The 23,758-nt window shown below is 48.3% G+C and overlaps 1 protein-coding gene across 1 annotated transcript in view; it reads right to left on the bottom strand.

Moving 5' to 3' along the window:
• Positions 1–251: 251 nt before the first annotated feature.
• Positions 252–23,758, bottom strand: part of LOC149326572 (uncharacterized) — a 145,856-nt gene continuing 122,349 nt past the window's right edge. Inside the window, exons 6-7 of the mRNA XM_089565146.1 lie at positions 10,629–10,721; positions 252–379 (exon numbers count right to left, since the gene is read on the bottom strand). Of these exons, the coding sequence (XP_089421272.1) occupies positions 10,676–10,721 (46 nt within the window). The 3' untranslated portion in view covers positions 252–379; positions 10,629–10,675. The remainder of the gene's footprint in view (positions 380–10,628; positions 10,722–23,758) is intronic.

Genomic DNA, 23,758 nt, shown 5'->3' on the forward strand with positions numbered 1-23,758 from the left:
ATTGTTTGTGATCATTTTTGTAATTATTTGGCATTTTAACTTGATTTTTTTTTATGCGCTGCATGCAAGGGAACGGAGACCGTTTCAAGTGTCTGCTGACATGCTTTTATTCAAAACCAAGCGCCCTGCGTTTCTTTCTGTAGAATGAAGAAATAAATATTTCATTTGATACCTCTCAAAATGCAATGGCTATTAACTGCAAACACTCTCTGAGTCATTCCAACTATTTGAGAGTGCAATGCCGAATTCAGTACAAACATGTATATTGCCTTTACAGGGCACAGAAGGAAGACGACCAGTTTCAGGAACTTTCCATATATTAAATCCTTGGAGAGGCAGACATTTCTTGTTCTTGTAGGTGAATGATTTTTTTGAGCATCTGGAAGCAAACAATATAAATGTGCCATATTACCAAGCAAGCACCGTATTGTATGAACGAGGTTACACAGATTCCACTGTGGAGAAATTGGATAGGACTAATATATATGACGTTTTCCAAATCTTCAGATACATACAAAATAGGCAAGAGAGGTTTGGCATGGGTTTAATAGCACGTGCCACTAAGTTCTGGAAGTCAAACTCCTCCTGTTCTACCCATCGCATTTGTCCCATATTTCTTTAAGCATCTTTGAGAGCATTGGGTAATTCTGAATGCTCGAAGGAGCCAAGCTTTATATAGGAATTTTTCAATTTACCTGCGACTACAAACTGCGCTAGTTCCTCTTAATCGCGCGTAAACCCACTACACGAATTATAAAGGTACAGTACAGCGGTTCATGCAGCCCGAAGAAAAATATACTGACGATTATGATGGTGTATATCGGCAAGAGCCGCTTTGGCCAAAAAGCGCCACGGCACAGGCTATTTTCAGTCTCGTGTGGAGGGGGATCAGACACAGTCATTTTCTGAGCATTGCACCATGTTAAGCTGCGCACCAGGCGAGGGCTCTACAGCGCAGTAAAAATGCGATCGGCTAACGCCCATCATCTGCTCGCATTTCAGGTTCCTCTTCATGTTTTCCTGGCGGCACTATTTACGACTGTGGAGCCAATGTAGACACCGTGGTGCCGACACCCAGTCTGTGCGCTACCCACTCGAACGTGTTTACTGACGTTTCATCATCTGGACCATCGAGCGCAACCAGTTCTCTGCATATTTGCTCTGTGGCGTCACTGGGCACGTTGCAACTGCACTCGACGGCAGCTATTGCTCCCAGACCAGCAACCGCATCAAGACCGACGCCAACCATTACCGATAAGTGCACATCAAGTTCCATCACCCCCTTCAATGTAATCGGCGCCACAGCAACAGTGTGATTGACTTACGCCCGTCGTCTGCTCGCCATGCAAGTAAACAATCGATTCTCTATGGACGTGTGGCGTACCCGTTATCGTGAATTGCTAATGATCCCGAGCCCATGCTACTGTATTGAAATCATTCGTGAGTGCGCACGCATATTTATTTGAGCTGTTAACACTTGCCGGAAACATTGAAGTTATCCCGGCCCTAATATGCGGTCCCATTCGACAGAGAAACCTCACGAAATCATGGAGGCACTTGCCTAAATTCGTGAAGGCCAAATACCTATTCTGAATGAAATGAAAACGATTGGGACCCAACGATACCAAAACGATGTAGTCCTAGGGGATAATAGATTTAGTATTTTGGTTATATTATGGGCATTATACTTTTACTGAGTATTTTATTTTCCGTTATTTGTTGCTTTATTTGTGTACTTTACTAGCTTTATCTCATAGTTCGTTATTACATGCATTATATTTATTTCAATTGCCAGTGTCGTATTCTTATGCAACAATCTACCCCCCCCCCCATGTAATACCCTCGCACAAGGGCCCTTAGGGGTACTGTATATAAATAACTAAGTTGAAAACGTTAAGGCATGTGTCAAAGCGAAAACAAAAGAAATATCTATCACAACATCCAGGATAGACCATTCTGAAGATAGGGCACGCCATTCTAACCTCTTATACTTTGTATTGACCGATGAAGATCACGAAACGTGGTCGGAATTTTAGAATTTAGTAACACAACATTGTGCTTCTAAGCTAGGCGTCAAGGTCTCGTCAAAGGATATCAAGCTGTCACATCGACTGGGAAAATTTACAGAAAGTGAAATAAGGCCTATCATCGTAAAATTCGCTCATTTCAAAGTTAAAGAGTAGCTACTTTCAAGCGCTAACAAACTAAAAAATACAGATTACAACATAGTTCTGGACTGCTCACCCAGCATCTGCGCAACAAAAAAAAAACACCTAGTTGAAAATGGCAAGTCACAGAAGAAAAAATCTAAGCTCCGGCATGATAAGCTCATTATCGATAACAGAGTTTGTGTATACAACCAAGCCAGGCAAAACGTTATGCCGAAGCCATAGCTATAACAGACCACTGTCACAATTCTGAGTGGTAATACTATTTCATTTATCTGCACTAACATCAGAAGTACACTAGCCAATCGTGAGACACTTCGCAGCCTCCTAGACGAAACAAAAGCAAGGTTCTCGTGCTAGCAGATACTGGCTGAATTCATCTGTCTAAGGCTCAGCGGTTCTTTCATTTCTTCCTGGTTTCAATGTTTTTGGCGTGACCGCAAAAACAGACGCAGAGGTGGTGTACTGATAGGTACTGATCGCAACCTTCATTGCGCTGTTACTAACCTCAACGATCTTTTCGAAGCTGTGTGTGTAATGTGCAACGTGTCATACCCACCCATTATTATTGGAGCCAGGTAAAGACCATTACACCCGCTCGAATCCCCTACCCCCTCCCCAGACCCTTCCTTTTGCAATGATTTCCTTGATACGCTTCAAAATTTGACGTCATCCTTCGCATAAGCTTCTATGCTCCCTTTTGGCGACTTTAGCTTCGCTTGTTCACATCATCTGCTATAACTTTAACAGCCGCAAAAAAACCATTCAAAGCGACTTCGTAAATGCATGCCCTACATTCAATTTAGCGCTGCTCGTTTCCATCCCTACTAAGGAAGGTATCAATTCTTCGACCATAGCAGACCTGATACTAGTTTCACACCCTGCAGCTGTCTCGCCTCTTACGTACTTGCCTGGGATCAGCAATCATAAATATTCCATGCTTCATTCGATTCTATACTTAATAACTGCATAACCGAAACTGAGCGACCGGCATCCCCATGGCTTAACACTACTGTATAGCATAAGCACAACAAAAAGAATAGCTGCTTGATAAAGCAGCTAAACGCCTGAAGACCTCATCAGCATGGGAAAAATACGACGCCTTCGAAAAGGTATTTCCAGAAGTCGTTGCCAAGACCAAGCGCGCTTTCTATTCAATAACGTTGTCCAACATGCTGCGCGCCAGTGCCATGGAATTTTAGAAATCTATTAACCACTCCCACTCTATTCCCTTAGCTCTAGTAGGCAACGAAAGTAATCCTATTCCTGATCACGGAATTCCTGGAACACTAAATTTTTTATTTTCGCCCGTATTTAGTCAAGAACCCGATGGAAATCTCCCAGCCACAGTACAATCATCCAGTCATGCCTAGAATATCTCTTCATGCTATCGGCATCGCGAAACTAATAGAATCAATTAAAAGTGTCATCGTCAGCCGGTGTGGATGGTATCAATTCTAAGCTTGTAAGAAACACGAAAACATTAGAAGCATTATTTTTGTACACGTATTTAAGAAGTCATTATCAGACGTAGTGAGGCCACAGGACTGGAAGGAAGGCAAGGTTATTCCAGTACCAAAAACAGGTTCCCTGTCTTCATGCAATAGTTTCATCCCATATCACTTACTAGCATTTGTTTAAAACTTATGGAGCCCATTGTTCACTCACATATTGTAAACTTTCTGATATCGGCAAATTTCTTTCATCCTAACCAACATGGTTTCCTGAAAAGTATCTCAAGTGACACACAACTGGCTCCATTCATTAGGGACATCAGTTCCAATTTAGACCTTGAAATACCAGTGGATACATTATTTCTAGATTTCGAAAAACATTTGACAAAGTTGCCCTCAAGCGGCTTTTCTATAAACTTTCATGTTTAAGTATTTATCCCCTCACTCTTGACCCAATAAAACGCTTTCTTTGTAACCGTCAACAGTTTCTATACGCTAATAGACAGAGCTCTGATTTGACCCCTGTTGCTTCCAGTGTGCGCCAAGGGACAGTACTCGGCCCTTTGCTTTTTTTAATTTACAGAAATGACTTGCCGGCTCGCATCAGAACTAATTTTCGATTATTTGCCGACGACTGCGTTATGCATCGACCTATCACTAACAGCAACGGTACCCTAAAATTACATTGAATCATGGTACAACAACTTGCTGATGACTCTAAATGTTAACAAAACTTCTCTAATTACATTTCACCGGAGGCAGTCCTATCCTTCGACAAAAAGAAATACGTCTCCAGTTCCGAAATTTCTGCAGTAACCCCTTATAAATACATTTGTGCAACTATTTCCCACTATCTAGCTGGATACTCCGCATTTGCAGTATTACTAAGGGTGCCAACCGTACGCTTGGTTTCTTAAGCCATAACTTGTGAATAGCCCCTCCCACTATAAACTTCTGACCTATTTAACGCTCGTTCGTCTCAAGCAGGAATACGCATGCGCAGTTAGAAAACCTCACCAGTCAAATCTTTCTCTCACCCCCGAGTCGGTTCAACGTTGTGCGGCACTCGGATTATTCTTTTATTCACGCTTCACCAAACAGAAATCAGAACCTAATCTTCCATCCCTCTTTTCATGCCGTAAAATTGCCAGATTATGTATCTTTCATAAATTATATCACTTGCTGCTAGGAAGCTCAGTTATAACACCAGCTTACCGCGTTTCTGATCACATTCATCACGAGAGAGTCCTTTAAACACAATGCGCACATAGTACCGCACATCTTAACGCTTTCTGTCCACCGACAGCCATGGACTGGAATCGCCTTCCGACCGACGAAGTTCTCCACATTGATGCAGCTCGCTTCAACGCGTTCACTGAAAAATTATTGACATGCTGTAACGACCCACCCGTCATGTATTAACCCCAACAGGGGCAGTTGAGGTGTCAATGAAGAAGGAAAAAAAGTTTACGCACTATCATTGGTGTGTTAGGTGGGATTTGTTCTGTGGAGCTTCACAACGGGGGCAGGGCTAACAGCAGTCCAAGGTGAAGTGGTCGACAGGAGCGTGCACCAGGCGATGGCAATGCGGCTCGCGCGTATGCCTGTCGTCTTCCTTACAATGGCTTCTGGACAGAAGTGGAGCCATCCTGGCGACTTAAGGGGCGGACAAGAGAGCGGGGTCGTGGTATGTCTTCAGGCGGTTCATATGGACAGTTTCACGGCTGCGGCGTCTGAGATCGGGTGAAGACCTGAGGGGCTCAACAATGTAGTTGACGGGAGATGTTTGCTGCAAGATGCGGTAGGGCTCGTGATACCTAGCGAGCAATTTCCTGGAGAGACCCGGAGTACGGGGAGGTATCCACAGCCAGACAAGAGAGCCGGGCGAGAAATGCTGGGGAGGTTTTCTGAAGGGTGGCGGGTTTTCTGAAGGGTCTGGGTAGCTGTCGTGAGCCACCGGGCGATCTGGCGGCAGTCTTCGGCGTACCTGGTGGCTTCGGAAGCGGTGGTACACTCAGATGCGTCATGGAGGCAGGGGAGAACAGTATCAATGGGAATGGAGGGATATCGGCCGTAAAGGAGAAACAAAGGAGAAAATCCGGTTGTAGACTGCGTAGCAGTATTTTAAGCGAACGTAATATACGGGAGAATGAGGTCCCAGTTCGTGTGGTTCGAACCAACGTACATAGCCAGCATGTCCCACAGAGTTCGGTTAAAGCGTTCAGTGAGGCCGTTTGTCTGAGGGTGGTAAGCGGTGCATGTCCGATGGATGACGTTGCACTCATGGAGAAGAGCTTTGATGGCGTCAGATAGGAAGACGCGGCCTCTGTCGCTGAGGAGTTCACGCGGGGCACCGTGTCGAAGGATGATCGACACAGAAGAAAGGATGTCACATCCTGTGGCGTGGCAGCAGAGAGCGCGGCGGTCTCAGCATACCTCGTGAGGTGATCAACGGCAACAATGACCCTTCGTTTGCCAGAAGCAGTATACGGGAGGGGCCCGTATAAATCAATGCCAACGCGGTCGAAAGGGCGAGGCGGACAAGACAGCGGCTGCTACCCGTCAGCAATACGGTTGGTGGGTTTCTTGCGGCGTTGGCAGTCGAGACAGGAGCGTACGTATTTCAGAACGAAATTGTACATGCCACGCCAGTAGTAGCGGAGGCGGAGGCGCGTGTAAGTCTTGAAAAGGCCCGCGTGACCGCATTGCAAGTCACCGTGAAAGCATGAAAAGATATAGGACCTGAGGTGGCGAGGTATGAGGAGGAGCCATTTTCGTCCATCAGAATGATAATTACGGTGATAAAGCAGGTTATTTCTGACCTCAAAATATGAATCTTGACGGCGCAGTGCGCGGGATGGTACAAACGCCGATGGGTCGGAGAGAAAGTCGAGAAGAGCTCGAATCCAGGGATCCTTGCGCTGCTCAGAAGGCAGGTCACTGATGGTGGGAGACGGAACAGGGGCGTCGATTTCGCAGAGGCTGGCAAGTTCGGCCGGGAGCGCGCAGCGAGACAAGGCGTCGGCGTCCTGATGCTTGCGGCCCGATCGGTACACGACTCGGATGTTGTACTCTTGAAGACGCAGCGCCCATCGCGCCAGGCGACCGGACGGATCCTTTAGTGAAGAAATCCAACAAAGGGCGTGATGATCCGTAACGACGTCGAAAGGACGGCCGTACACGTAAGGACGAAACTTGCCTAAGGCCCACACAATGGCGAGGCACTCTTTTTCAGTCAAAGAGTAGTGTGACTCAGCCTTGGTATGTGTGCGGCTGGCATAGGCAACGACATATTCGTCGAAACCAGATTTGGGCTGGGCGAGCACTGCACCAAGACCAATACCACTGGCATCCGTGTGGACTTCAGTGCGGGCCGCCGGGTCGAAATGTCGCAAGATGGGTGGTGCCGTGAGGAGACGACGCAAGGTGTTGTAGGCGTCGTCGCATGCGGGTGACCAAGCCAAAAAATCAACATTGGTGCCGAGCAGCTGAGTCAAAGGGGCAGTAATTGAGGCAAAGTTGCGAATGAAACGCCTAAAATAAGAGCAGAGCCCTAGGAAGCCGCGAAGTTCATTAGTGGTGGAAGGTTTGGGAAACTCAGACACGGCTCGAAGATTCGCAGGGTCAGGGTGTACTTCATCTTTCGACACAACGTGACCTAAAATTGTCAGTTCGCGGGCAGCAATGGTGCATTTTTTTAAGTTCAGCTGGAGGCCTGCGTTTCAGAGGCATTTCAAGACGTGCTTCAGGCGACATAGATGCGTTTGAAAGTCGGACGAAAGAATAACTATATCGTCCGGGTAGCACAAGCATGTCTTCCACTTCAGACCACGCAAAACGGTATCCATCATTCGCTCGAAAGTAGCAGGAGCGTTACACAGGGGTCACAAACGCGGTTTTAGCATGATCTGCAGCTTCCATTGGGACCTGCCAATAACCACAGCGCAAATAAAAAGAAGAAAACAGCTCCGCGCCTTGTAGACAGTACAAAGCGTCATCAATACGGGGCAAAGGGTAGACGTCTTTGTGTGTGATCTTATTAATGCGGCGTTAATCGACGCAAAATCGATCGGAGCCATCCTTCTTCTTGACGAGGACAACCGGTGAGGACCAGCGGCTGGTGGAAGGCTGAATAACGCCGCTCTGAAGCATGGTGTCTACCTGTTCTTGAATAATTTCTCGTTCAGTGGCGGAAACACGATATGGGCGCTGTCGCAGAGGGGCATGGGCGCCGGTGTCAATGCGATACTCGACAGTCGTCGTGCGGCCCAAAACACATTGGTGGCAATCGAAGGAGGAGAGAAACTCCTTAATAAGCGCAAGAAGCTGGGTTCGCTGAGTTGGCGGAAGACTGGCGTCAATAGAGCAATGGAATAGATCGGTCGACAACGTGGCGGGCGCAGGGGTAGGTGATTTGAGCGCGTCCATGGCGATCGGCGGTAATTCTGAGCCAGCGTTGGGGTGGTTGAAAACGCAATCGAAGAGCTGCACGGTTCCGACGCACTCCCCACGGCGCAATTCGAAGAGGCTGGAAAACGGGTTGAAGACCCACAGTGCTGTGAGGCCGACGGATAAAGCGAACAGGGCATAAGGCAGAGGCAGACAATGTCGGCGTAGAAAAGTAGGAGACGGCGCGAAGATGACACTGGCATCGCGAAGGGAGTCACAGGAGAGAGGCACAATCACGGAAGAGCACGCAGGAGTATCGGTACTGTTGGCGATAAAAGCTTTGGTAGAAACAGGGGTACCACAAATTTCAGTCTCTTGCACGGGATTTGGCATGGTAGAAAGCTCTACTTGAGCCCGAGCACAGTCGATGACCGCGTCGTGGAGCGACAGGAAGTCCCAGCCCAAGATGATCGAATGCGAACATGACGGCAGAACGATGAACTCGACCAATTATAAAATGTCTTCTATGACTACTCGAGCAGTACACGGTGCTAACGGCTGGATGAGTGGCGCACTTGCAGTTCGTAACGACGGGCCAGAAAGGGGCGCCTTCGCTTTCCTCAAAGAGCGGCAAAGCGCTGCATCCATGACAGAAACCGCAGCACCGGGGTCGACAAGCGCCATGACAGATGCGCCCTCTACAAAAACTTCAATTAAATTAGCAGCAGACAAACAAGGCCTTTCAAATTTCGACTACTGCGCAGTTTTCGCCTCAGTAACTGCGGCACCTAGTTTTCCTCTTGAGTCGTCGAGGGATGCCGTCGCATCGGAGTGATGGATCGCCGACGTGAAGAAGGCGAACGGCGTCCATAGAAGGCGGTGCGCTCAGGAGACAGAGAACGGCTTAGGGGCAGCTCAGCAGGAGGCGAATACTGTCGCTGGGACCAGTAACTGGAAACTTGTGGAGGTGGTCGTGAGCCGTTCATGCGTCGACGGCAAAGCCTCACCACATGACCTGGCAGGCCGGAGAAGTAGCAGATCGGGCGGTTGTCAGGCGTGCGCCAGGAGTTGCCCAGTTGAGCTGGCGGTCCAATGTTATCAGGCGTGCGCCACGAGTTGCCCCAGTTGAGCTGGCGGTCCAATGTTATCAGCCGTGCCCCAGGATGTTTGCAGATGAGCAGGTGGTGGAATAAAAGCAGGAGGCTGTCGAAGAGGACTAGGAGGCGGAACGTAGGTGGGTGCTCGAGGTCGCGCAACAACCTCCGCATATGTCAGCGGGGCCGCGAAAGGTGTGGGCTGAGGGGCTTGCGGGAGAGAGAGCTTCAGCGACCTGTTCTTGAATGACGTGCCTCAGATTCGGAGTTATGTTTGGTGGTGGCTCTCGATGGCTTGAAATAAGCGAGAGCTTTCGAGCAACTTCTTCACGGATGAAACTTGATTTGCGGCAGGAGCGATGACTGGTCTCTTGCATCGTTCAGGCCAGCAAGCGAGTCGATGCTCGTGGTGTGTTCGCGTGTCAGAGCCCTCTGCTTGCGTAGTTCGTCGAAGCTCTGACATGCTGTGACGACTTCGGCGACGGTGCGCAGGTCTCGCGCCAACAACATCTGAAAGGCGTCGTCATCAATGCCCTTGAGGATATGCCTGATCTTGTCGGCTTCGGACATCTGTGCGTTCGCCCTCTTGCACAGGTCCACGACATCTTCGATGTAACTCGTGAAGTTCTCGCCTACCTGCTGCGACCACGCGCGCTAGCGTTGTTCGGCACGGAGTTTTCTGACAGCCGGGCGGCAGAATACCTATGAGAAATTTGTTTTGAAAACGGACCATGATGTAATGTCCGCCTCGTGGTTTCGATACCACAGATTCGCCACGCCCGTCAGATAGAAAATCACATTGTTCAGCTTGGTTTCCGCGTCCCACTTATTGTACGCGCTCACCCGCTCATACGATGTGAGCCAATCTTCAACATCATGGTCGTCCGTGCCGCTGAAGATAGCGGGGTCCCGCTGGCGGAGAAAACCAGCACAGACGACGGCGGCCGGGCTCACTTGGACGGCTTGGTGGGTCGAAGGCATCGCGGTAGGGGGTAGCGTTCGGCTGCGGAGTTCAAGGGCGAGAGGACATTACCCCGCACTTCCACCAAATGCAAGGTGGGATTTGTTCAGTGAAGCTTCACAACGGGAGCAGGGCGAACAGCAGCCCGAGGTCAGCTGGTCGACAGGCGCGTGCTCCAGGCGATGGCAATGCGGGTCGCGCGTATGCCCGTCGTCCTCCTTACAGGTGTATAACCGGCGGCATTGGCGATGGAACCGCACCTCCCGCATGCGAGTATGATGCCTAAACCGCTGGTTCAAAAGCGTGGTCCATGAAAAATATATCGCAACCAGTTGTGAGGAAACGTTTCATCGTACACTTACAACGATAAACAAACAAAACTAAAAACCTTAATTGGCCACAATCACTTATAAAAATAGAAAGATTGGCTCCTTTAAGCATCTAACTATACATAAGAGGTGAGAGTAAACACGAAACAGTTAGGTTTCCGAAACCTGACTTGAAAAGTGATAACGAGGCAAGATAAAAATAATTTTACTTAATAAGAAAGTGAACACCGTACCCGGCCACTGTAAAACGGTAGAGAGGTAGAGACAGCAGTAGCAGGGCTCACTGCTGCGTGCCGTCTGACAGCAAACAGAAGGCATTTTTCGAGCTGCAAAAAAGTAAGAATGTTTAGTAAAAACTACAAGGCAGCGGTATTGGCACCAATCTTGTTTTAATTACTATCGTTGATTACTGAACAGGAAATCCCAATAGGGCAAATCTACCGAGCATTAATCACTAGACGTTAAAATGAGCCCAGTCATATGAGGGTGTAGTTGACAACTTTCCAATGCGTGGAGCTTGAATGAAACATAAGAAACTACGAAAAATGCAGCTTAATTCAGAATATTGCATCTTCTGAGACCTCTTTTATGCAGCAAGAAGCACTGCTTATTGATCTCTGCTCAGTAGTAGGGCAAACAAATTTACAGGAAGCAAAATGTACATCTGGCATAAATTGATAGCTGCCACATATGGATGAAGAATGTTCAGTGCACTAACAAGATCATGACGGTGTTTTTTTTGTCTTCATTATGTGTATGCGTTCAGCGGGGAAAGTCTCTCTGGATGTCGAATTCCGGATTATTATGGGAGGTGGTGGTAAAGTTCTACGCATAGCGGAAATCTCCTCGTTTACTGAGGTGTTGTGTTTTGCAATGCCGTGTTGTAATATGTAAATATTGATATATCGTGAATGCAGAAGCTCTTATCTTTCCTGTGCTGAAGCATTATCGAGAAAAAATAAAGCCTTCGACATAAAGTTTATGACATCAATGATAAAAGGACCTCTCATAAGCGTTAGGCGCTTTGCTCGTAGTATGCTGAGCGCAATAGCTTCGGTGGCCAGCAGCATGGAAATAGAATGTAACCATATGGTAAGGCACAACGTACAAAAAAGCAGTTGGAAAAAACAACCCATAGCTTGAAGGGAGTTGTGTTACGCTGCTAACAAATCACCGCAGGAAACAATGCCATGATTTCAACGATTCAGTCTGTTTTATTGTTTAGGTGGATTTAACATCCCAAAGTGGCTCCGGCTATGTGGGCTCAGGAAATATCAACCACTTGGAGTTGTTTAACATGCGCTGACATCACACTGTACACGGATCTCTAGAATTTCGCCCTCATCGAAGTTCGGCCGCCGCGGCCGCGATCGATCCCGCGTCTTTCGGGTAGTCTATAATGTCAGAGAAATCAAAAGCTTTGCTGCGATAGATTTGTCCTGTGTTGTTTTCTTTCCTCATCAAGGAAGGCTATAACAAGTGATTATTTGCTTGTCGCACAGGAAGAGCTTGTGACCGCAATGGCTGGAGGGGGTGGGGAGTTTCAATGCATACCTAATTGTGTTGGAATATAGTAGGCATGTCACATGTTAGCAGTGTAATAGTGGTATATTTAGGGACATCGAGGACGACGGAAGCAGCGTTGAAGCAGTGGCTGTTCGCCGTCGGCCAGGCAGGGTCTCGCTCGGAGCGATGGCAGTGCGGATGGGTTAATGCCCATCTGCTCCTTCACAATGGCGCTGGGAAGAAAAGGAGCGATCCTGGTGACTGATGGTGCCGACAATACAACCGAATCGCAGCATAGATTAAGGCGTTGACTATGCACAGTCTCGCGGCCATGGCAGCGGATATCGGCAGACTGCATGAGTGGCTAAACAGTGTAGTTAACGGGGGAGGTGCACTCCAGGGCGTGGTACGTGCTATAATATTTCAAAATAATTTTCTTGAAGAGGCCGAGGGTACTGAAGGGTATCTAGAGCCACACGGGTCCACCATTTGGGAAGTCCGGTGCAAGCTGATCTTTGTCGTGGTGGTGTTTGAGGCGCCCCTGAGTCTCGGCGAATGACCTTGGGATCTGGGGGCCGTGTTCGGCGCGTTGGGCAGCTTCAGAGACAGTTGTACACCCAGATGCGGCAGGGCGTAGGAGACAACTGTGTCGATGGGAGCGAATAGATGCTGGCCGTTAAGCAGAAAAAACGGAGGGAAGCCTGTAGTGCACTGTGTGGCAGTGTTATAGGCGTACGCTATATGGGGTAGAACGAATTCCCAGTTCGTATGGTTGGCAGCGACGTACTAGATGGTCAGCATGTCACCAAGTGTCCGATTAAAGCGTTCGGTTGGACCATTTGTTTGGGGATGGTAGGCGGTAAAAGTCCTATAAATTATGTGGCACTCGCCAAGGGCAGCGTCAACGACGTCAGACAAGAAGACGCGCCCTCTATCACTGAGCAGTTCACGAGGAGCACCTTGGTGAAGAATGAAACGCTGCAGAATGAGCGGCGGCACATAACGAGCCGTAGCAGCAGGGAGCGCCGAGGTGGCCGCATCAGCTGTTGAATGGAAACGATAACCCACCGGTTTCCAGCGGCGGTGTATGGTGGAGGGCCATTTAAATCAATTCCAACGCGGACGAAGGGGCGGCGCCGACAAGATAGTTTCTGCAACTCGCCAGCGCCGCGATTACGCTGTTGCTTTGGCATTGGCAGGCCGGGCACGAGCGCACCAACCTGAGGATGAAGCTGTACATGCCGTGCCAGTAGTATCGGGCACGGATGCGAGTATACGTGTTGAATACTCCGCCGTGACAGCATTGCGAGTCAGCATGGAAACAGGTGCAGAGCTGGGAGCGTAGATGTCGTGAAATAACAAGAAGCCATTTGTGTCCACCAGGGTTACAGTTACACCTATAAAGCAGGTTATCGCGAATGGCAAAATGGAAAGATAGGCGAAGAAGGGCGCAGGATGCTGGAAACCTAGATGGATTAGATATAAAGTCGAGAAGGGAGGCAATCGATTGCTCTTAATGCTGCTCTGAATTCATGCCGCCGAAAGTGACCGAAGGCGCAGTGACTTCGATGGCGGAGAGCCTGGAAATCTCCGCTGGCAGCAGGGAGCGGAACAAGACATCGACGTCCTGATCCTTGCGGCCCGACCGGTAGACGACGCATATGGTATAATTCTTCTAGGTGGGGAGCCCATGCACCCAGTCGGCCGGATGGATCTTTTAACGAACAAAGCCAAGAAAAGGCATAGTTTTCCTTGACCATGTCAAAAGGATGGCCGCGAGGTAACGTCGAAACTTGCCGACGGCCCAGACAATGGCCAGACGCTCTTTATTCCTGAATGAGTAGTTGGACTCTGGTTTAGTGATCGTGACGCCGGTGTAAGCAAGTACAAATTCTTGGAGTCGAGATTTACGCAGTTCGAGCGCAGCACCGAGTCAAATACCACTGGCGTCCGTGTATACTTCGGTTGGTGTTTGCTGGTCAAAGTGGCGAACGATAAGAGGGGCCATGAGGAGATCACGCAAAGTGTTGTAGGCATCGTCGCAAGCAGGAAAGGAACTCGAGAAATCTACGTTGCTGCCGAGGAGTTGAGTTAAAGGGGCAACAACTGCAGCAAAGTTCCGAAGAAAACCCTGAAAGTAGGAAGAGAGGCCTAGGAAGCTGTGCATTTGCTTGATGGAAGTAGGTTTTGGAAAAGCAGTCAGAGCACAAAGGTTGGCGGTATTGGGACGGACCCCCTCTTTTAACACAACATGACACAGAATCATCAATTCGCGAGCAGCAAAGCAGCACTTTTTAAGTTGAGGTGCAGGCCGGCCTTCGTAAGGCATGTATGTCAAGACGTGCTTTAGCCGGGACAGTTCAGTGTCGAAGTCGGGAAAAAAGACCACGACATTGTTTAAATACCACAGACAGGACATCCACTTCAGGCCACGCAAAATAGTGTCCATCCTACGCTTCAAAGCAGCCGGATCACTACAGAGGCCTCAAGGCAAGACATTAAGTTCATACAACCCGTCAATGGCCACAAAGGCGGTTCTTGGGCGATCGTCGGCAGCCATGGTGACCTGCCCGTACCTAGAGCGCAAATCGAGAGTAGAGGAGTTCCAATTCTTACAGGCAGCGCAAAGCGTCATGAATACGTGGCAGAGGGTAAACGTCTTTCCGTGCTATCCGATTCAAGTGGCTCTAATAAACGCAGAAACAAATAGAGCCATCTTTCTTCTTCTCGAGTACCTCGAGGGTTGTCCATGGACTTTGAGAGGACTGAATCACGCCGCTCTTAAGCATGGGGTTAAACAGTCTTGAATGACATGGCACTCAGTGGCGGAGAAGGGGTAAGGGCGCTGACTCAGAAGGGCGTGGACACCGGTGTCGATTTAATTGACGGCAGTAGATGCGGCCAAACGCGGTTCGGTTTCAAAGCAGCGAAAGAAGTTGTGTTCGTTGAGGGGGGGGGGGGGGGGGGGGGCAAGTTTTGCCTCAGTGGAGTGCAGGAAAACGTGTCCAGGCGAAATGTCGAGCGCGGGAGCCTGACACGGGCTGAGGGAGTCTAAGATGAGGGACGGCGAATTGTCATTCTTATCCTGGCGGAGAATGAAATAAATTTGCTGCATGGTTCCGACACGCTCACTGCGCCGCACAGCGGAAAGATACGCTAAAGTATTGGTGACAAACAACGCGGTAAGGCCAGCTGACAGGGCGAGTGCCACGTAAGGTAGGGGCAGTGACTTGCGGTGGATAAATATGGGGGATAGCGCAAAAAGTACGTTAGCACAAGATGGGCACAAGAAAGCAGAGCATGCAGGTAGGTCAACGGGTACGGCAACGACGGCTTTGTGATAAGCAGCAGAAGGGGTAGCGGCTGACGGGGAATCGCTGAGCGAAAAGAACTCCAGTTCAGCAGGAGCACAATCGATGGCGGCGCTATGGCGTGACAGCAAGCGCCTACCTAGATTATTTCATGAGAACAGGTTGGAAAAACGACCAATTCATTTGTATATAAAACTTCCTCAATAACTACTCGGGCAGTGCACGTCGCTAACGCCTCAATAGGTTGCGCAGTTACCATGCGCAGCGAGAATCCAGAAGGTGGTGCTGCAACCTTTCGCAAGAACGGCGAAAGGTTTCGGCCATCGCAGGAACTACAGCACCGGTATTGACGAGCGCCGGAGCAGGAACTTCCCCTACAAAAGCTTCGATAAGATTGTCGGTAGAGAACTGAGGCGTTTAACATTTCACTGGCGGCGCACTTCTCGCCCCAGGAACTGTGGTATCTGGGTTTCCTTTTGCGAAAGAGTGGGGCGCCGGCGCATTGGAGAGAGGGAGCGGCGACGCGGTGAAGGTGACTGCTGGGTGGAGAAATCTGAGCTGTCAGGTGAAAGAGGACGGCACTGGCGGCTTGCCTGTCACTGAGTATTGAGCTTGAGGAGGCCAGCATTCGGTAATTCGTGGAGGTAGTGGGGGATATACTGGCACACGACGGCGACAAAGCCGGAAAACATGACCAGGCGGTCCACATTAATAACAGATGGAACGATTGTCACCTGTGCGCCAGGGAGTTCTGATTCTTGGAAGCGGTCGGAAAAAAAGGCCTCGTCGCTTGAACGACCTGAGGCACAGGCACTTGAAGCGTAGCAACGCTCGAGCGGTACCTAGGTGGCCGCGGCCGTGCAACGGCTTCAGCGTATGTCAATAGGGCATCGACAGGGGTGGAATGACGTGGTAGCGCAGCCGGCTGGGTCGGTGGAAGGGCTTCAGCCACACGTTCATGATGGTATGACAAAGGTCGGGCGCAAGGCATGGAAACGGCGCAGAGTGCGACGGCAGAAGGGGAAGTTCACGAGAAACTTCCTCACGCATGAAGTCCTTGATCTGTTGCGACAGCGCTGAGTGGATGAGGTGCAGCTGACAGCCCCGCAAGCGACTCGTCCGGAGCGGCGGTCTTGCGAGTGAGAAGCCTTTGCTTGCGCCGCTCGTCATAGTTTTGGCAGATGCTTACCACTTTGGAAAAGGTGCGAAGATCTCGAGGCAGCAGCACTTTAAATACGTCATTCTCGATTCTTTTCAAAATATTATTGATTTTTTCAGCCTCGGAAATCTGGGTGTTGATGCGCGATAACAGGTTGACCACATCTTCAATGTAGCTCGTAAAGGTCTCACCTGACTGCTGTGAACTTTCGCGCAAGCGTTGCTCGGCACACAGCTTAAGGGCTGCAGGGCGACAGAACACTTCGGAAAGGATCTTCTTGAAAGTGGCCGAATTGGAGAGGTCTTCTTCGTGGTTCAGATACCACAGGTTCGCAACTCCGGCCACACAGCATATCAAAACTGTTCTATTTCGTAACGTCGTTCCACTTGTTACACGCCATAACCAGCTCGTAGGATGTAAGCCAGCCTTCAGGAATGTGGTGGTCAGTCCCGCTGAAGAGGGGGAGGTCCCGATGGTGAGGGGAACCGGAGCATAGGACTGCCTGGCCAACATGGACGGCATACCGGGGGTCGGCAGCGTGCGACTGCGGAGTTCGAGGGAGGACGCGGGTGGCAAACCTAACCTCCTACAAATGCAACAGTGGTTTATTTGGTGACGTTGAGGACGATGACAGCAAAGAAGTGGCTGCGATAGTAGCAGTGTAAAGATAGCAGGGTAAATATGTTGCTCTACAACGTGTTAGTACTAACTCATATACAATACTCAGCTTGGTTTGGGGAACAACCGGGGTAACAAATTTTCATAGATTGCATTTGCTGCAGAAAAAAAGCCGTCCGGTCCATAGCAAATGTTCCATTCATTTTCCATGCAAGAAATATCTTTATAAAGTATGATATCCTTCCAATCTTCGCATTATACTTTTACAGGCTTCTATTATGCTATAAATACTCTTCACAACAACGTGATCATCTCTTCACTGTACTTGGACAACTCAGAGAAAATAACAGCTGCCGTAACACTAGATACAAAGAAACTTGGATCACTCCAACACCAAGAACTTACTCTATGAACCAGTCCTTAAGTTACAGCCTTCCCGTCTTGCTAAACAAACTAATCAATGACAATTTCGCTACTACCAGAAATTCAAAACACAACATTTGGGACTACTGCCGTGACTACTGACGGCAGCCCAGCGGTCAGGAAGACACCAACCAATCTTGGAAACAAAGCTCTTTATTTGGGCTGACTTGCGCCCGCAAAAGAACTGAATCACTCGGCGGCGGCGTAGGCAACAAACGTGCTCGTCGGTCGTCGAACTACGAGTGCCCGCCGCTCGCGGCATCGCTCAATGTAAAGCCAGCAAGGAAACTTTGATATAACAGGTCAAGATCGTCTACAGTAATCTAGAAAAACGTAGATGCAGCTGTTCATGGCTCTGATCAATCGAGATTTGTCCGGTCTCTTCTCGCGTCACAAACAAAAATGATAAAAGCCCTTTCCTGCGGCCTTGAGCGCGAACAAACGGACACTACATTGATACGTGGCATTACCCCCCTTCCGAAGAAGCGTCGCCTCGACGCTTCAAAAATGAAAAATAAATAAGGAGAATGTAAACGTAGAGTCCACCAGCGTTCATAGTAAGGTTTAAGGCGTACGACATGTACGACTTCCGGGCGTGTGCATCGTCGCTGAGATGCTGTAGTGCCGTCGGGGATGACTTCATAGTCGAGATCACCGATGCGACGGAGAACCCTGTACGGGCCAAAGTAGCGTCGAAGCAACTTTTCACTCAATCCACGGCGGCGAATTGGCGTCCATATCCAAACACGATCACCTTGCTTATAATGCGTGTCTCGTCGGCGCAGATTGTAGCGTAGGGCGTCGGCGTAATGCTGGTCTTTAATGCGAAGCCGCGCAAGTCTTCGAGCCTCCTCGGCGTGATCAAGGTAGGCGGCGACGTCGTGCTTGTCTTTGTATGAAACGTGCGGGAGCATTGCACCGAGTGTTGTCGTCGGCTTCCTGCCGTGTACAAGCTGGAATGGGGTAAACCTGGTAGTCTCCTGGACGGCAGTGTTATAGGCAAAGATCACGTACGGTAGAATGGTGTCCCACGTCTTGTGTTCGGCGTCGATGTACATGTAGAGCAAGTCTGCGATAGTTTTCTTCAGACGCTCTGTGAGTCCGCTCTGTGTGGTTTGTGGATGATAGGCAGTTGTTCTCCGATGGTTGTCTGACTGTAGTTGAGAATGGCTTGCGTCAGCTCCACTGTAAACGCCGTTCCTCTGTCTGTGATGAGCACTTCGGGGGCGCCGTGTCGCAGGAGAATTTGTTCGACAAAAAATTTAGCGACTTCTGTTGTGGTACCATTAGGCAACCCTTTTGCTTCGGCGTATCGGGTCATGTAGTCGGTGGCCACGATGATCCATTTGTTAACCGATAATGAAATCGGAAAGGGGCCGAGGAGGTCCATTCCAATTTGCTGAAAGGGCTTAGTTGGAGGTGTTATGGGGTTCAGGAGTCCGGCTGGTCCATTCGGAGGCGTTTTGCGTCGCTGACACTCACGGCACGTTTTCACGTTTTTTGAATCATCGGCAGCTAGCCGCGGCCAATAATACTTCTGGATGCGGTGCAACGTGCGAGAAATCCCGAGATGCCCTGCAGTCGGCTCATCATAGCATGCCTGCATAATTTCTTGCCTGAGATTTTTGGGCACGACAAGAAGATGCACTGTCCTGTTGGGCGCGAAGTTCTTCTTCAGGAGTACATTATTGTGAACGACGAAGGACGACAGTTGGCGCTTGAACTCTCGGGGAGGCGATGCGGTCTTTCCTTTTAGATAAGCAACTAGGTTTTGGAACTCAGGATCCGAGCGCTGCTGCTGCGCGAAACTGCTCGCGCTTACCGGCCCTAAGAAGGCATCGTCGTCTTCCTCTTCCGGTGCTGCGTCGACGGTGGCTCGGGACAAGCAGTCTGCGTCGGAATGGTTGCGGCCAGATTTGCAGACTACAGTTATGTCAAATTCTTGAAGACGCAAGCTCCAACGAGCAAGGCGGCCAGAGGGATGCTTCAAATTGGCAAGCCAGCACAGAGCATGGTGGTCGCTCACAACCTTGAATGGTTGTCCGTGCAGGTAGGGTCGAAATTTGGACGTGGCCCAAATAATGGCGAGGCATTCTTTCTCGGTCGTCGAATAGTTGGCTTCGGCTTTGCAGTGAATGAAGCCGATGAGTGGGTACATCGGCTGGCCGTCCGACAACATCGCCATGAACCCATTTCTGCTTTTTACGCAGATATTGACGCTAGGAACTGCTCTGACGGACAGCGCAACGGAAGAAGCAGTGTGCCGAACCTATCAGACTTACCTGATCGGAGCCTGCGCACGCGAAAAGTCTGCCCGTATCGACACCAACGCCTGGACACCGCCCCCTCGCACGTCATCGTCTTCGCCCTACATAAGGGGCGGTCCGATCTGGGATTCCTTTAGTGGGACATCGGCTGGCCGTCCGACAACATTGCCATGAACCCATTTCTGCTTTTTACGCAGGTCAGTAACAAGTATGGCTCTATTCGAACCAGTGATCGTTTCCTCGTCCAGCTGATGTGCCCTCAGAGTGTGTGTACTTTATGTTCGCGCATTCGGAATGTTTTTGTTGATCTTCGCATGCTTTGCGGAGATGTCGAGTGTAACCCTGGGCCTGGTAATACAGCAGAGCTGCTCCAACAGTTACTTGAAGGACAGAAAGCTATTCACAACCGGTTGGATGGCATAGAAGCAAAGTTAAAGCAGCTAGATGAATCCGTGTCAACTATAAAGGAATTGGACAGTAAAATTGCTCACCTGGAAAGCACTATTCAGAGCCTGGAAAAAAACTGGTCGATCTTGAAGACAGGAGTCGCCGCAACAATGTTATCATATATGGCATGACTGAAATGGTCGATGAGACTTCTGAATCACTTTCGGAGGCAGTAGTAAACTTATTTCATGAAAATTTAGGTGTAGAGGTGTCTTCGATGGAGAGAATTCACCGATTAGGGCGCAAACAAACAAACAAATCACGACCAGTAATCATTAAACTACTCGACCACCGTGAAAAAGTAAACATATTCCAAGAATTGCCACAGGTTGAAAGGAAAGAGCATTTCTGTATCTGACGACTTTTCCACTGCCACAAGAACTATTCGAAAGTACCTCTGGGATAGTACAGCTGAGGAGAGAAAAGAAGGCAAAAAAGTAAATCTAGTATACGATAAGATTAAAATAAACGACGAAGTGTTTCAGTGGGACAGCACTCTAAAGAAAAGAGTTCCTATAATCGAAGAACGCCGCAGTTCAAAACGGTCACAATGAATAGATGATTGCTCTAATAAGACCTTCCATTGTATCTACGTCAATGCCCGAAGCATTTTGAATAAAGTAACTGACTTAGAGAGCATTGTCCTGGCACAAGATCCTCACGTTGTAGTCGTGGCAGAAACGTGGCTGCATCCTGATATTTATGATTGTGAAATAACACCCTGTGGTTATAACATTTTCCGGAGCGAGAGAGGTGGCCGCGGTGGTGGCGTTGCCATATTATACAAAGAGTCCCTGCGGGTCACAAGGTTGCCAAACATATAGGGGTTAGAAAGTGTTATACTCAAAGTATTCCTTGAGGGATGTCATGTAATTATAGGAGGATTCTACCAACCCCCGAATTCGAATAACATATTTCTAGAAAAGCTTAATGAATTCCTATGCCGAAATGAAATCCGCTCAGCCAATTTGTTATTGACGGGTGATTTCAACTTTCCGTCAACAAATTGGTTGCCTGATACTCCGGTGGCTCTCACTGGTGCCTCCCAACTATTTCTCGACGTAGTGTTCTTTCATAACTTGACACAACTAGTCACTGAGCCCACCCGTGTACAAAACGACTCTCAATCACTTCTGGACCTGTTTCTTGTTTCTGGCAACCTGCTACGCCGAACACTACGTCTGTCTGTCTTAGAGGGAATATCAGACCATAAAATGTAAAGTTTAACTTTGAAGTTGCGCCCTATATCAAAGCTTCAGAACAGAGAGACAATTATACCGATCTTCTCACGTACAAGGGATGTCGATATCTTAGATGCACTAGACACTTCATTTTCTTCCTTTTCCTCCTTGTACGAAACACATAGTACCTCTATTGAGCACATGTGGTGCTTCTTGAAAAACTTAGTTCACCGATGTATAAGCGATTTTGTGCCAAGAAAACGGAAAATTTTGCGCATTAGCAATCCTTGGATGACAAAAGATATTGCTCGTCTGGGACGTAAGCTTAAGAAAGCGAGACAACAACGCCAAAGCGTCCTTCATCGGCCACTGCAGATAAGATTTACGTGCTACGCCTGTCGTTGCGGAACGCTATCAATACAGCCAAACATCAATTCCACACTGCACGTATGAAAAATTTCCTTGTTTCTTCTCCAAGCAAGTTCTGGCGACATCTCGCGCCGCGCAAGAAATTGATTCTTGGCCTTTCTGCAGATAGTGCGGGTATGCACGACAAGTTAGAAACAGCGCAGGCGCTCAACCAGTACTAGCTCGATATTCACTCACGATGACGGCTGCAAGCCACATTTTTCTTCTTTTGATGCTCTGGTACCAACCAGTGACATTTGCATAACTGAGGAAGGTGTGCTAGCTCTTCTGCTTAACTTGGACACAAAGAAGTCGCCAGAGATTGACGAAATACCTAATGCCTTTCTGGTACGGTACGCTGAATGGTCCACCAAATGTTTAACTTTAATATTTAGGAAATCAGTAAACCGCTCTAAATTGCCAAGTGATTGGAAACACGCGAAAATCACCCCGATTCCCAAAGACCAACAAAAATCAGCACCTTCTTCCTACCGGCCAATTTCTCTTTTGTGCACTTCAGTAAAATTGTTTGAACACATCATCTGTAAACACTTGACTAATTTCCTCGAGGAGAACCACGTCCTTGATAACCTCCACCACGGGTTTCGTCGCGGTCTCTCCAAAGTAAGACACCTTATTGCAACAGTCTACGATTTAGCGGCAGCACTAGATAGGCATAATCAAGTTGATATTGTTTTTCTTGATTTCGAGAAAGCATTCGACCATGTGTGTCATCAAATATTAATCCAGAAGTTAAAACCTATACTGAAACACGAGTGCGTACTCTCATGGATCGAAGCCTATCTTTCGCGTAGACGTCAAAGTGTGGTTGTTGATGGTGTCCTCTCTGATGCTCTCCCAGTAGAATCCGGTATTCCGCAGGGCTCAGTCTTGGGTCCCGTTTTTTTTCCAGTATTTATTAATGACATAGTTCACAACGTACATGCTAAAATACGGCTTTTCGCAGACGATTGCATAATTTATCAAGAAATTTCTAGCCCTGAAGATCAACTCATTTTAAGCGATTCACTGTCTGCAGTAGAAAAATGGTGCTGCACGTGGCAAATGACTTTGAATTCCAACAAGACAGTAGCGATGACTGTGAAACGTAAAAAGAATCCTTTTAGTTTTACATACCGCTTAGCCAATGAGCCCCTCTTAGATGTCAACGCTTTTAAATACTTAGGAATTACGATTGCCTCAGACCTTCGATGGAACGAGCACATATCGTATATTGAAAAAAAGCTCTACGACAACTGCACAACTTCAGAAGAACGCTGGCACAATCCACACAAGAAATAAACCTTTTAGCTTATGAAACATTTGTTCGGCCAATGTTGGAATATGCTGTGGCAGTGCGGGATCCCTGGAACGAAAGTAACAAACTTAAAGTAGAAAATGTCCAATGCGAAGCTGCTAGGTTTATCTTTAATTGTTACAGTTGGAATATTTCCCCAACTGCCCTACTGCAAACCGCAGGACTTGAACACCTTGCCATGCATCGTCATCGTGAAAATTAGTTATTGTACCTGTATTATCTCAATAAACTAACAATAGAGGAAGGAATTTTAGTTGAGCACACATCTCTACACCCTACACGCTCTTACCATACGAAGAAAATGCCGCGTTTTCATGCAAAACTAATGTTTTTAAGCATTCGTTCTTTCCCCATACTATAATTAAGTGGAATAGTTTACCTGCTGATGTTGTCAATTGCGAATCGGTGAATTTATTTTTACAAGCTCTGAAGGATGTATAGGGCTGTTATGTATCCTTGTTGTGGGCCAAATACGATGCCTTCGTTTGCTGCCAGGTTCGATATCATCATATGTTCTATGTCTTTGTAATCGATTTTATGTTGTATGTTCTGGTTTTTGCTCTGTTCGCTATCTGCTTCTTTTGCAATGTACTTGTTATTTTTATCAATATGTTTCCTCCCCCCTCCTGCCTAAGGCCTGTAACACAGGCCGGCAGTATTTCCTAAATTAATAAATAATAAAAAACGACTTGCGTACGCGATAACTTTCTCCTGTTTACCATTTT

Source organism: Amblyomma mixtum, chromosome 10 (assembly GCF_055824585.1).
Source record: "Amblyomma mixtum isolate Tamu chromosome 10, ASM5582458v1, whole genome shotgun sequence".
Classification (NCBI taxonomy): domain Eukaryota; kingdom Metazoa; phylum Arthropoda; class Arachnida; order Ixodida; family Ixodidae; genus Amblyomma; species Amblyomma mixtum.